A 15608-nucleotide genomic window follows, 5' to 3' on the forward strand; every position below is an offset into this window, starting at 1 on the left:
GCTTCCTTCTTTTCACTCTGTCATTTAAGTTAGTATCAACAATATTGTTGATCCATCCTCAGGGAAAAAACTATCACTGCCATTAAACTCCCATTGGCCTCGTGGTTAATTTTCTGAGGGGTTTCCTTCCTCTCTGGCAACTGAGTTAGGAAGGACACCTGTATCTTTGTAGTTACTGAGTGTATTGATACACCATCCAGTGTAATCCAGTCACCATGCTCAAAGGGATATTCAATGTTAGCTTATGTTTTTTTTTACCCATCTACCAATGGGTGCCTTTCCATGGTCTTTGTTTTTGAATCTGTGTTTGAAATGTACTGCTCGACTGAGGGACCTTACAAATGATTGTATGTGTGGGGTACAGCTATGAGGTAGTCATTTAAAAAATCATGTTAAACAATATTGCACACACAGTGAGTCCATACTACTTATGTCACTTGTTAAGATAATTTTGAATCCTGAACTTCTTTATGCTTGCCAAAAAATATAGTTCTACTTTCACATTATAGGTTATTATGTGTAGGACAGTGACTCAAAATCAGAATGTAAACCATTTTAAATTCAAGCTGTAACACAACAAAATGTGGAAAAGGTCAAGGGGTGTGAATACTTTCTGATGGCACTGTACATATAATTTAGCAGCCATTTTTTCCCCCAATGATAGGCTGGATGGCATTTATCGCAATATTGCTTGGATCTATCTAATCTCCACCAAGTGCATAGGGTATTGACTCGATTTGGGACTGGGCGTTAGTGGTAGTAAGTTTGTTACACACACACGCAATAATGTGATTGATATACGATATATCGGTGAACATATCGGAATCGGCCGATATTAGCTGAAAATGCCAACATCGGTATCGGCCCGATGTCTAGTTTAACGCTGATGTAAAAAACCGATGTCAAAGCTGACGTGCATACCTATGTAACGTAGGTACATGACGTAATGACGCTACATAAAATGTTGTGAAACACAGCATTCCTAACCTAGCCAACAATGTATGCTGTGTGGATTGATTAGTTAATGGATTGATTAGTCAACAAGTCATTTTGAAAGAGGAAGAATATTTCAGTGAGACAACTCAAAGGCAAAATCCATTAATGCCAAGATAATGGAATTCATTGCCCTTGACAATCAACCGTTCTCTGTCGGATGATGTTGGATTTCGCAACTGGTCAAGCAACGGTACACACTGTTACCAAGTGCGCTATTGTTCAGATGTTGCCCTACCAGAGTTACACAGTAATAGCGTCACTGCTATTAGCTTCACGACATACTATGGAACGCCGTTTTGTGTCTTTGCGTGTCAAAAAATATACACGTCAAATAACACAGTTCTATTATAGAATGTTGTGTGTTCTGAATTTGCACGTGAAAGGAAATTGGTGCATCACTAGTAAGGGTGGTCCTCAGAAATCAGGATTGTTGGTGCATGCATTTCTAATGCTCAACAAGCAAGCAGGAGACATTTCGAATGACATAAAGGCATTACTAGTTTATAGGCATTTAACCTGATGAGGACAGAGGGCGCTGTTGTCACTTTGGGGGAAAAACGTGCCCAATTTAAACGGCCTCGTACTCAATTCTTGCTCGTACAATATGCATATTATTATTACTATTGGATAGAAAACACTCTCTAGTTTCTAAAACCGTTTGAATTATATCTGTGAGTGAAACAACTCATTTGGCACAAACTTCCTGACCAGGAAGTGGAAAATCTGAAATCGATGTTCTCTTCTGGGTCCTGCCTATAAATGGGCATGATACCTATTAGTATACATGCACGTCATACACCTTCCCCTGGATGTCAAGATGCAGTGAGAGAAGAAATGAGGTGTTTATCTTGGTCTGAGATGGAATACGTCCTCTTGGAATGACGTGTCACCGATTTCATGTTTTCAGGAAGGCGCGAGGAGGACAGTGGGATTGCCTTTTGAAAAGCTGTCGTTATAGGCGACTACTATCTCCGGCTTTGATTTTATTTGATACATGTGACAATATCATCGTAAAGTATGTTTTTTCAATATAGTTTTATTAGATTTTTGAAATTTATTCGGGACGTTAGGCGTGTTGCGTTGTGTGCCCTTTGTTCAGAATGGAGAGCTTCGCGCCACTTGGCCAGTGTGCTTGCTAATTCAAGAGGGAAAAACGATGTTCTAAATCCAAACAACGACTGTTCTGGACAAAGGACCCCTTGTCCAACATTCTGATGGAAGATCACCAAAAGTAGGACCCGTTTTGTGATGCTATTTCATATATCTGTCGAACTGTGTACTAGTAGTTTTGCGCCCAGGTTTTGGTCACTCTCTCGCTATAACATAAGCCTTATGTCGTAATGAAGATATTTTTAGAATTCTAACACTGCGATTGCATTAAGAACTAGTGTATCTATCATTTCCTATACAACATGTATTTTTTTGTAATGTTTATGAATAGCTATTTGGTCAGAATAGGTGAGAGTCTAATAGAAATATCCGCACATTCTGGGAAAAAGAAGCTACATTAGCATAATGGATAACCACTGATTTCAGCTCTAAATATGCACATTTTCGAACAAAACATAAGTGTATGTATAACCTGATGTTATAGGACTGTCATCTGAGGAAGGTTTATGAAGGTTAGTGAAAATTAATATCTTTTGCTGGTTTATTCGCTAACGCTAACGTGCCTATTGCTATCGCTAACGTGCCTTGATGAATGAATGCGGTAGTGTGGTAGGCTATTGTAGTAAGCTAATATAATGCTATATTGTGTTTTCGCTGTAAAACACTTAAAAAATCTGAAATATTGGCTGGATTCACAAGATGCTTGTCTTTCATTTGCTGTACACGATGCATTTTTCAGAAATGTTTTATGATGAGTATTTAGGTATTCCACGTTGGTCTCTATAATTACTCTGGCTGCTTCGGTGCTATTTTTGACGGTAGCTGTGATGGTAGCTGCAATGTAAAACTGATTTATACCTCAAATATGCACATTTTTCGAACAAAACATAGATTTATTGTGTAACATGTTATAAGACTGTCATCTGATGAAGTTGTTTGTTGGTTAGTTTGGTTGGTTCTTGGTTAGTTAGGTTGGCTTTGTGCATGCTACCTGTGCTGTGAAAAATGTCTGTCCTTTTTTGTATTTGGTGGTGAGCTAACATAAATATACGTGCTGTTTTCGCTGTAAAACATTTAAAAAATCGGACATGTTGGCTGGATTCACAAGATGTGTACCTTTTCATATGCTGTATTGGACTTGTTAATGTGTGAAAGTTAAATATTTCTAAAAAATATATTTTGAATTTCGCGCTCTGCCTTTTCAGTGGAATGTGGGAGGAGTTCCGCTGGCGGAACGCTGGAGCAGTAAAGGTTAAGGATTATTGTTCACTACTAGGGTTGCAAAGGGTCGGAATCTTTCCATGGGAAATTAAGCCCTGGAATTTGCTTAAATTCATCAAAGTTAGCTTATAACAGTGAACCTATTTGTGGGATACACAAGGCAAATCTTGGTCTTGTGGCATATTTTGGTTAAACTATCCCCAATTCAATGGATTTGCGACCATCTGCATGCACAGTCCATCACACGTACAGCTGATTTCTCAAGATTTTGCACACTAATGAGATGCTATTGAGCCCACACTACTACACAACGATGCAGAATCATCTGGCCAAGTGCAAAAGGTTCCCTCAGCGCTCACAACAAGCAACCTCTGACAAAGTCCCTCTACTTCTATTTGAGGTGAAAATGATAAATCTGACACCTTAACGATAGCAACAGCTCATGGTCCTCCTGGAATCAGATGTTTTGTCAGAGAAATGCTGATGAATGTCTTGCTTGAGTTGTGTATGCAACTGGTTCACCTCTGATGCTCACAGCCAATGTGTATTGGAAGAGATTTCTGAATGTTATTCGTCCAGCTTACACCCCTTCAACCAGACATGCTTTATCTACTCATTTGCTGGATGCAGAGTTCAACAAAGTTCAAGTAAAGGTCAAGCAAATCATAGAGAAAGCAGACTGTATTGCAATCATCCCTGATGAGTGGTCAAATATTCGTGGGCAAGAAATAATTAACTACATCATCTCCACCCCTCAACCAGTATTCTACAGGAGCACAGACACAAGGAACAACAGACACACCAGTCTTTACATTGCAGATTAGCTGAAGGCAGTCATCAATGATCTTGGACCACAGAAGATATTTGCATTGGTGACAGACAATGCTGCGAACATGAAGGCTGCTTGGTCTAAAGTGGAGGAGTCCTACCCTCACACTACACCCATTGGCTGTGCTGCTCATGCATGAATCTGTTCCTCAAGGACATCATGGCACTGAAAGCAATGGTTACACTGTACAAGAGAGCCAAGGAAATGGTTCTGTATGTGAAGGTTCATCAAGTAATAGCAACAATCTACCTCACCAAGCAAAGTGAGAAGAATAAGAGCACCACATTGACGCTACGCAGCAACACCCGTTGGGTTGGTGTTGTCATCAATGTTTGTCTCCTGGAGGGGAAGGAGTGTCTCCAAGAAATGGCGATATCACAGTCTGCCGATATGGACAGCCCCATCAAGAGGATCCTCCTGGATGTATTTTGGGAGAGAGTGGTAAGCAGCCTGAAACTCCTGAAACCTAGTGGTTCCTCCTTTAAAAATTGAGAGCTTACCCTGTGGGACTTTGAGGTCATTTGTGGTTTAGTATGGTACCCTGTATCACCACTTCATTGCACCAGACCAGCGCAAGGGGGAGTTAGCATAAGTCAGTGCTTTTGGGTTCTACTGTGTGTCCTAACTGACAATACAGGGTGACATAAAACTAAATAGAAACTGGTAATTGTGGACAACTTCAGTATTACTTACTAAAACTTTTACACTGTTTTTATTATTTTATTTTGTTAGGATTATTTTGGTCTTACTGTAGGCAACTCCCGATCGCTCACATAATACAGCGCCTGAGAGGCGCAACGGTCTAAGACACTGCATAGCAGTGCAAGCTGTATTGCTACAGATGCTGGTTCAATACCCGTGTCGTCCACAACTGGGAGACCATGAGATGATTGTAGGTTTTTGGTTTCTCTCCCTCTAAAAACAGATATTCAATCATTCTAAATAACAAATTGGCTTTATTTACAAATTAGTAACAATGTCTCACCCCATGTTCAAGAATGGCCTTTTTTCTCTCGCACATTTTACATTATTTGGAAACAAAATCATCTCCTAAATATAGTTTTTTATTTATTTAAACAAAGCTGTTATTAATTTAGAATTATATAAAAGCCTGTTGGAAATTCCTCACGTCACGTCATATTTTTCGATATACTGTAGGGCGACATAATGTGCTGTTAAAAGTGGTTTAGGTCTTTTATTTAAAGAGCATATTGAAGTTAGAAGCAATAGCCTACAACTTTTAGCACCGTTTCACGCTGCTCTGAGACAAGCATGGGGACTGGTCTTGATAAATCAGTGAGATTTTTATTTTCACCGAATCTCCGTTTGGGTATTGGTTAGATTAGAATGAGGGAATTGGGGTGTAGAAATGTTATGCTCTTAGTGTAACTTTTATTTAACTAGGCAAGTCAGTTAAGAACAAATTCTTATTTACAAGGACAGCCTACTCTTTCCTCCCCATCGGGGAATTGAACCCCGGTCTCCCGCGTGCCCGCACGACACAGGGATTCTTTAACTAAATAGCCCAGTACTATACTCCCGACCGTCACGTTGTACAGCGCCATATTTTATATTCCATCCTAACAGAAACCCAGAAGGTTTTTTGTTTTTCTTGGAATAGAAACGCCATAATATTAATCTAATTAAGCAAGTACCAGTCAAAAGTTTGGACACACCTACTCATTCCAGGGTTTTTCTATACTTTTACTATTTTCTACATTGTAGAATAATAGTGAAGACATCACAACTATGAAATAACACATATGGAATCAGTTAAGAACAAATTCTTATTTACAAGGACAGCCTACTCCTTCCTCCCCGTTGGGGAATTGAACCCCGGTCTCCCACGTTCCCGCATTCTCTAGTACAGGCTATCAAATGCTTCTCAAAGATGCCCTCTGGTGGTCAAACTAGTATTAATTGTACCAGTGGTTCACACTTAAATAACGCTCCATAGAATTCTGCGGCACCATGCAAGCTGCGCAGCAGTATGCTGCAACTTAACGGAGGAACCACTGTATACCAGTAGCCATTACATGGATTGAGGGAGACAATGCCATCCTGTCTAATGTTCTGACTCTGCTTGCAGATGTAAGAGGGGAAATCTGTACTGCCATGCCCACTTCACTGTTGCTCCAAGCAGAGGAAACTGCAGTTCTGAAATGCATCAGAAAGCGTGACACCCATACATGCCACAGTGTACATGTTGGACCCCAAGTATGCTGGCAAGAGCATCCTGTCTGGTGCAGAGATCAACAAGGCCTATGGTGTCATCACTACCGTGTCTCGCCACCTTGGCCTGGATGAGGGCAAGGTTCTTGGCAGTCTGGCGAAGTACACTTCCAAGCAAGGGCTTTGGGATGGAGATGCAATATGGCAGTTGTGCTAACATATCTCATCAGCCACCTGGTGGAAAGAACTTTATGGATCTGAGGCTCTTTCCCCTGTTGCCTCCATCCTCCAAATCCCAACAACATCATCTGTCAGAGTGCAACTGGTCCTTATTTGGGAACACACACACCAAAGCACGCAACAGGCTGACCAATACAGGGGTTGAAAATTTGGTGGCCATCGAGTAATCCTCAACAAGGTTGGAAAGTGACAGTGAACTAGAGGCCTCAGAGTCTGATGTTCATGAGATGGACATTGAGGTCCAGGGAGAAGACGTGAAAGCCTGAGAGGAAGACAACCAAAGCTGTAGTATAGGAACTATCATTTTTCAGATGTATGTTGAAAAAGTTTTTGGGAGATGCGATGGAACATTTGGGGATCATTCAATATTCCCTTTTGTTGTTCAGTGAAATCATCCCATGTGGAGAGTCAACTCATTTAATTAAAGTTGAATTCGTAACTAAGTTGTTTAAAAAAAATTCTATTGGATGGATTTAATCATTTGCAATTATGTCTACTTATGATAAGGTATATGTTTCTGTCTCCACATGATATGGTAAATATATCCAATGCAAAAAACATCTACATTTAAATGGTATTAACATTAATTTGCATATTTCCATTAATTCCCACAGAAAGTTTCCACCTCTGAATATTCCCCAAATTGTGCAGCCCTAGATTTGAAGGCAAAGTGTGCTGTGTGCCACATAAGGCAAGGTGTTGCTGTATCTACTAGCCTAATGGTCACCTGCTCAAACAGTAAGCAAGTCAGTTCCGCTCCATTGCACAGCATATGCACATCTCTTGTGTTTCTCTCTTGTGCAGTTTCTCTCTTGTGCAGAATCTCATCAGAAACACACAGACACACAGTTCCCTCAACTGTTGAATACATACATGCATGGACTACATCATATTTTATGTTTACCATGCATTTGCAAAAAATAATCTATTTTCACACACATACACACTTCACGGTGCATAACATTGATGTCCTTTACAAGAGTACCCTCTGATACTAGGCTACAGGCTCAACACAAGTATCATGGCTCCCAAGTACATTAGTCATGAAAACCCCATAGACATTTGCATTTTTCATGGTCCAATTATTTGAACCCTGTTTGAGTTCCTCAGATAAAACAAATGTCCCCTGTTTTTCCAATGTGGGGTGGATGTATGTAACAGAGATAAGGAGACTAACTGGGACTGCGAAGAAGCAATGTAGCAGAAAATGTAAGGATATTTGGTGTGATAAATAGCCTAGTTCTTGTACCCGTACCCAAGTCGTACACACACTGAATAACTTTACCTTTACTGTGCGTGCATGTATGTCCTTTAAGTGCAACGTTAATGTGTGTATGTGTGTTTATAGTGGACTATTGTGTGTATGAATGTTTTATTTTTTAAATGTAACCTTTTTGTGTATGAATGTGTGTTTTGTGTTCCCTCTTAGTCACCTGGTGTCCTATATAAACAGTTAATACCAGGTTCCCTGAAATACCGTCAAATAGTTAAGTCAACATGCAACGTCACTGTTATGTTGGCTCATCCTGTTGCCACAGACAATAGTGTCTGACTTGCTCCAAGATGGGGCACACCCTTGACATTTAACCTGGACTTGAGCCCTTAACCCCTTTCTTGAGGTAGAAGTTGCCCTTAAACTGATCTTGGATCAGATTACCTGATCCTGTATCAGTGGTAAGGTGGAAACCATATTTTTTTTTTTACCTATTCTGAATTTTCTGAAAGGTTCATATCACTGTCAGGAAATGCAAGCTCCCTCTAGCCCTAGCGCAGACCAGTATCCTGACCCAAAGAGGTTACAGAAAGCCCTTATAAAGACGAGCAGGATGAGAACTATGGTAAGCATCCCCGATTTGGAATTCAGTCTGAGCTGAATATCTCATCTCTCGTGATGCGTTGGGGGTTGTGAATGTGATGTTGGGCCCAACGGCGACACACACACACACCCCAGTCCCATGCGGTGCTAGTGGGTGATGTCATGGAGATGGCAGGTGTAACCGTGTGATGGCAGTAAAACTCTGAATGCACACCTGTTGTATGTAGAAGAAGTAATGTTCAAGTTTTACAGATATACACATGGCAGTCACTGAAATGCATGGATATTACACTACATACAAAAAACTATTCATGACTATGTATACTGAACAAAAATATAAATGCAAAATGCAACAATTTCAACAACTTTACTGAGTTACATGCTGAACAGACCGGACACGTCTCGTGCGCGAGCGTTGCAAAATAAATTTAGAAATCCATGTTATTCAAATATTGCACACACACTGCTCGCGCGCGCCAACGAGCATCTTTACGTTGCCAAGGGCTAAAGTAGAAGTCGTTCCTATTTCTGACACAGATCGCGCTGAAAGTCATCTCCTCATTGGTTTATAGAAGCAGGTACCCACGTGCAATTTCCTCATTGGTTATACCCACGTGGGTGATTGAAAGACGAACTTTGTTGCCGGTTGTCATGGTAATACAATGAAAGTTTAGATGCGATCACCATATAAATTCAAAGATGGAAAAAGCCTGGAAGGAGGAGAGATGAATAGATTCGGTTGGCTGTTTTAAGTGTGGATTAATTGTCGGAGTAGAGGTCCTTGTGCATTTCAGGTAAAATAACAACCTAATGTTTATATCCCAGGACAAATTAGCTAGCAACAGCAAGCTAGCTAAATAGGACAAAATAACGTTAGCTAGCAAGTGCAAGCTAGCTAGCTAAATTGCCATACATGTTTAATGCTTTTCGACCTGTACCCAAATTAATGTCATTGGTTCAGAGTTTGTTTTGATATTTTAACCTGCGTGTCGTGATCGCGTTTGGTGTGGGGGGGGGGGGCAAAATAAATGTATGCACGATAGCGCACACGGTTTGGGTTCCGTGTTACAGTTCATATAAGGAACTCAGTCAATTGAAATGAATTCATTAGGACCTAATCTGTGGATTTCACATGACTGGACAGGGGGACAGGCATAGGCCCACCAATTTGGAAGCCATGCCCAGTCAATTCATTTTTCCCCACAAAAGGGATTCATTACACACTGAAGTACTCAGTTTCGTCAGCTGTCCGGGTGGCTGATCTCAGACGATCACTCAGGTGAAGAAACCAGCTTTAGAGGTCCTGGGCTGGTGTGGTTACACATGGTCTGCGGTTGTGAGGCCGGTAGGACGTACTGCCAAATTCTCTAAAACGACATTGGCTTATTGTAGAGAAATTAACATAAAATTATCTGGCAACACCTCTGGTGGACATTCCTGTAGTCAGCATGCTAATTGCACGCTGCCTTTAAACTTGAGACATCTGTGGAATTGGGTTGTGTGCCAAAACTGCACATTTTAGAGTGGCCTTTTATTGTCCACAGCAGAAGGTTCACCTGTGTAATGATCATGCTGTTTAACCTGCCAACATCAATGAAATTGCAGGGCGCCAAATTCAATCAACAGACATGTCATAATTACATTTTCTCAAACATACAAGTATTAGACACCATTTTAACGATAAAATTCTCGTTAATCCAACCACAGTGTCCGATTTCCAAAAAGCTTTTCGGCGAAAGCAGAACATATCATTATGTTAGGTCAGCAACTAGTCACAGAAAGCATACAGCGATTTTTCCAACCAAAGAGAGGAGTCACAAAAAGCTGAAATATTGATAAAATGAATCACTAACCCTTGATATTCTTCATCAGATGACACTCCCGAGACAACATGTTACACAATACATGTATGTTTTTTTTTTATCAAGTTCATATTTATATCCAAAAACCTCAGTTTACATTTGGCTTTGCCTCCAAAACATCCTGTGAATTTGCACAGAGCCACATCAAATCACAGAAATACTCATAATAAACATTGATATAAGATACAAGTGTTATTCACAGATTCAAAGATATGCTTCTCCTTAATGCAACCGCTGTGTCAGATTTCCAAAAATCTTTACGGAAAAAGCAAACCATGCAATAATCTGAGTACGGCGCTCAGAGACCAACAGAACCCAAGAAGATATCCGCCATGTTGGAGTCAACATAAGTCAGAAATAGCATTATAAATATTCACTTACCTTTGATTTTCGTCAGAATGCACTCCCAGGAATCCCAGTTCCACAATAAATATTTGATTTGCTCCATAAAGTTCATGATTTATGTCCAAATACCTCCTTTTGTTAGCGCGTTTGGTAAACAAATCCAAACTCACGACGCGCGTGCAAGTCCAGTGGAAAGTACGGACGAAAAGTCCCAGAATTTATATTGCAGGTCGTAGAAACATGTCAAACTAAGTATAGAATCAATCTTTAGGATGTTTTTAACATAAATCTTCAATAATGTTTCAACCGGAGAATTCCTTTGTCTTCAGAAAAGCAAATGGAACAGAGCTCTCTCTCACCTGAACAAGCATCACGAGCTCAAAGCATTCTGCCAGACCTCTGACTCATTCCCCTCTCATTCGGCCCCACTTCACAGTAGAAGCATCAGACAAGGTTCTAAAGACTGTTGACATCTCGTGGAAGCCTTAGGAAGTGCAACATGACCCATATCCCACTGTATCTTCAATAGGGAATGAGTTGAAAAACGACCAACCTCAGATTTCCCACTTCCTGGTTGGATTTTTTCTCAGGTTTTTGCCTGCCATATGAGTTCTGTTATACTCACAAACATCATTCAAACAGTTAGAAACGTCAGAGTGTTTTCTATCCAATACTACTAATAATATATATATATTAGCAACTGGGACTGAGTAGCAGACCGTTTACTCGGGGCACGCTTTTCATCCAAACGTGAAAATGCTGACCCCTATCCATAAGAAGTTAATCAGCCTCTTGCTATGCACACCTGTCAAGTGGACGGATTATCTTGGCGAAGGAGAAATGCTCACTGACAGGGATGTAAACAAATTTGTGCGCAAAATATGAGAGGTGAGATTTCTGTGATCTTTTATTTCAGCTCATGAAACATGAGACCAACTTTACATGTTCCGTTTTATTTTTGTTCAGAATACATTTAGGAGACTCTGAGTTGTTGTTTTAGTTTGTGTAGGTTATGGAAAACTTTTTTTTATATCTGTCTTGGCCTGTTGGATAGAGAAGAGGGCACTTGGGGTGGATCTTCCTGACACGTGTCCTTGACAGGCAGTGGGTAACCAGTCTCTGAAAGGGGACTAAAACAGGGATATAGCAAAGTCCAGGCACAGTTTCTCTCTTCTCTCATGAAGTGAGGGTAGTGATAATGAAGTCAGAGCATCCGTCTATTCAGGATATGCTGTGCTGAGGATGATTCTGCAAGCATACTTCTGGATACGCTCCAGTTGATCAGAGAGGGCTTGAGTTAAGGAGTAATGCGAAGCTGGTGTTGCGTATTCCAGGCAGGGGTGAATGTAGCCTGTGTATATAGCTACCAGGTCAGCCTTTGGCACGTTGAACCTTTTTTAGTTTGCGTAGGACGAACAATTTCTTGTTTCTCTTTCTAATCATGAATGTTACTTATTCGTACCACTGCAAATTCTTTTGTACAATGACTAAGAAGTTTGACTGACTCACAGACTTGCAGGTCTTTACCGTTGATTCGTAAAGGTACTTGGAGGGTGCGGGTTTATCACAAGTAGTGTATGCGGCTTGCTCGAGGAGGACTGGTTCCTTTCTCTTTCTCTCCTTTTCACTGTTTGAAGTGCTTCAGTAGGAAGGGGAGGTGTTGAGTCTGTGTGTGCATGTGAGCACAGATGGCAGCTGCTCGGCCTGGCCTCACTCAGTGTGGTGCGTTACTTAACTCTTAGCGCTGCCGTCTGCTGGGTTTCTCTCCTTTTGTTGTCGTAGACTCCTCCAAAAGGAGAATGCTCTTAAAGCACAACTGAAGGCAATAAAATACCTATCTGATAAAAAATATGTGGCATCGATATTAGTCAAACATTTATACATAGTGTCAAAATTTACGACAAAATGTAAATAGGATAATTTTGTTCATAAAGTCAGTCTCGTCCAAAACTGAGTTTTGTGAGTTCATGACTTACTTGAGGGTTGTTTTGATTTTGACAATGCTCACTTGCCCACTAACATGGGATACACAGCTGCTGGGATTGCACTCTATCCAATCTTACCGCAGAACACAGACAGTGACAGACCTGCCCATCAGATCTGACTTTAACATAAGATGACACATTGGTGCAGTATTTCTCAAGTTAAAAAAAATACATACCTTAGCTAGATGTAAAATTGCTCTACTAAAACCTCTGCAAAAACGTCAATTAATTACAGATTTCTTTAGTTATCTTAGATTAAATCTGACTGCAATCTGTTTGAGGAAGAGATACTGTTTTTGTTCTCATGGGGGACTAACATCACTAACTGCCACATCGAACCACAAGACTGAAATCAAATTTTTTCTTTAAAGGGACAGTCTGGGACATGGAAATGGCATCATCAAGAGCTGCCAAGGGTTTACATTGAACTGAAGAGGCTGTCTTGTTTTGGCCTAGATTTAAGCTTTTTGTAACTTCATCCATCTTCCAAATTCCAACTTCAGTGTAAGGCATTTTTCAGGAAGAATAGGCCATTTGACCAAGTTTAGGTGTTAGCATGATATGCACGCTACATGTGAAACAGAGTTGTGCTAATTTTGACCTTTTTTACATTGCACAATTTCTTTAGATAAATCATGTTGATTGAGCTTTGGGTTAGTGGGCCTGGAGTAATTTTTAATTTAGATGGGAGCTTGAAAATACATTCTTTAATGACAACTGTTGCAAATCTATAAATGAACATGTTGTTTTTTTTGTTTTGTTCAAGTGAGTAACTTGAACTCATCTTTTGTTTAGTGGGCCACCATGCTGCTTAAAGCCCCAAAGAGTGGCTTGTACTGATGCTAACTCATTTAACTTGTTGAAAGCCATATGTTAGCTGATGTCATAGTTAACCTTTAACCATTTCCTTCTAGATTTCCTACCATTGCAGTGGGGAGGGAGCGGAGAGCGACGATTCCGAGGGGGAGAACCAGGAGCTTGCACAGATTGACAGAGGTATGTGGCCCGCTCGCTCAAACCAACCCAAGTCGTCTATGGTCTTCATTGTTACATGGATGTGTACAAGATGGTCATTTAACAGATAAAGCTACTTCTAGGTAGCACAGTATAGAAGAAGACAATAAGCTTATCGCTATCTCTGCCTCTTCAACTTTGACCTATACTCTTGGTCGCCCCCCTCAGAGAGGTGGCGGAACTGCGGCCTCACCCCTCTGGCCACCAGCCAACAGCACAACCAGGGTCCCCTCTCCCCGGCATGCCTCTGTCGCCTACGCCTCCTTTTAGACCCAACTCTGGACCACCACTCGTCCGAAGAAGAGCTGGAGCGAATCAGCCGCAGCGTTGGAGATGGCAAGAAGTGGATGCTGCACCATCACCACGTCGAGCACCACAGCAGTGCCTCCAGCGACGAGGAGGTACGGGACCTGTTCGGCTGTGGTCCGGTGGTGGCGGCCTTGGAGCCTGGGACTTGCCTGGAGGCCTCCCCCAGCCCAGTGCTCTGTAGCTCCAGCCCGCCTCGCAGCCTCAAGCCCCCACCCCCCATTCGGCTCCAGTTCCAGGTGGTGCAGCCTGCTGCCAGGCCCATTATCTTGACCCACTTTGACCAGTCAGCGGTTCCCTATACGAAGCACAGGCACAGCTACGGGGGAGAAGTTGGGAGGCCGAGTCTGGACCTGGAGAAAATGCAACAGGTTAGTGTTTCTACGCAGTGTCCAAAATTCTTAAATAGCAACCGTTAGTATAGCGTTGTTCATTCTCCAATCAGCCTAGTATTCTGTGGTTTGGATAGAATCTCACATAAGTATTTGGCAATCATAGAATCACATAGCTGGGTCATGCTATGCATAGAGTGCCTTTTGGGTAGTTAAATTTTTATATAAAAGTGAAAGGGTTGATGATTTCATCTTAAATTGGCTTGTTGTGTGGAAATCAGGGAATTGAATGCAGTCTTCACAACAATGTTTGAACTTTTAAGAACATTTGTAGCCTATATATTTATGGGTAACAGGGTTCATGTGTTATGTTCAGTTTTCCACCACAAAACACCAGACAATTACTAAACAGAGTATAACCAGGGCCTCCCGGGTGGCGCAGCAGTCTGCATTGCAGTGCTTGCGCCGTCACTACAGATCTAAGTTCAATACCGGGCTGTATCGCAGCTGCCCCGCGACTGGGAGACCCAATGAGGGGCGGTGATTAGAGCGTTGGGCCAGTAACCGAAAGTTGCTAGATCGAATCCCCGAGCTGACAAGGTACAATTCTGTCATTCTGCCCCTGAACAAGGCAGTTAATTCACTGTTCTTAGGCCATCATTGTAAATAAGAGTTTGTTCTTAACTTTTTGGGGTAGGGGGCAGTATTTTCACGTCCGGATGAAAAGCATGCCCAGAGTAAACGGCCTGCTACAAAGCCATAAAAGCTAGAATACGCATATTATTAGTAGATTTGGATAGAAAACACTCTGAAGTTTCTAAAACTGTTTGAATGATGTCTGTGAGTATAACAGAACTCATCAGGCAGGCAAAAACCTGAGAAAAAATCCAACCAGGAAGTGAGAAATCTGAGGTTGGTCGATTTTCAACTTGGCTCCTATTGAAGATACAGTGGGATATTGGTAATGTTGCACTTCCTAAGGCTTCCACGAGATGTCAACAGTCGTTAGGACCTTGTCTGATGCCTCTACTGTTTAGTGGGGCCGAAGGAGAGAGGAATGAGTCAGGACTGCCTGTTTACTCTGGGCACCTTTTTATCCAAGCTACTCAATACTGCCCCACTAGCCCAAAGAAGTTAACTGACTTGCCTAGTTAAATAAAGGTTAAATAAAATAAAAAAAGAGGCAGCGCACAATTGGCTCAGCGTCGTCCGGGTTAGGGGAGGGTTTGGCCTGCCGGGATGTCCTTATCCCATCGCGCTCTAGTGACTCCTGTGGCTGGCCGGGCGCATCCATACTGACAGTCGCCATGTGTACAGTGTTTCCGCCGGCTGGCTTCCGCGTTAAGTGAGCAGTGTGTCAAGAAGCAGTGCGGCTTGGCG

At 41.6% G+C, this 15608-nt stretch overlaps 1 protein-coding gene across 1 annotated transcript in view; it reads left to right on the forward strand.

Moving 5' to 3' along the window:
- The window catches only part of LOC120059964, a 50184-nt gene that overhangs the window by 13723 nt on the left and 20853 nt on the right, over positions 1 to 15608 (forward strand). The window contains exons 2-3 of the mRNA XM_039009042.1: positions 13491 to 13572; positions 13759 to 14267. Coding sequence (XP_038864970.1) covers positions 13491 to 13572; positions 13759 to 14267 — 591 coding nt within the window. The remainder of the gene's footprint in view (positions 1 to 13490; positions 13573 to 13758; positions 14268 to 15608) is intronic.

Source organism: Salvelinus namaycush, chromosome 15, assembly GCF_016432855.1.
Source record: "Salvelinus namaycush isolate Seneca chromosome 15, SaNama_1.0, whole genome shotgun sequence".
NCBI lineage: Eukaryota > Metazoa > Chordata > Actinopteri > Salmoniformes > Salmonidae > Salvelinus > Salvelinus namaycush.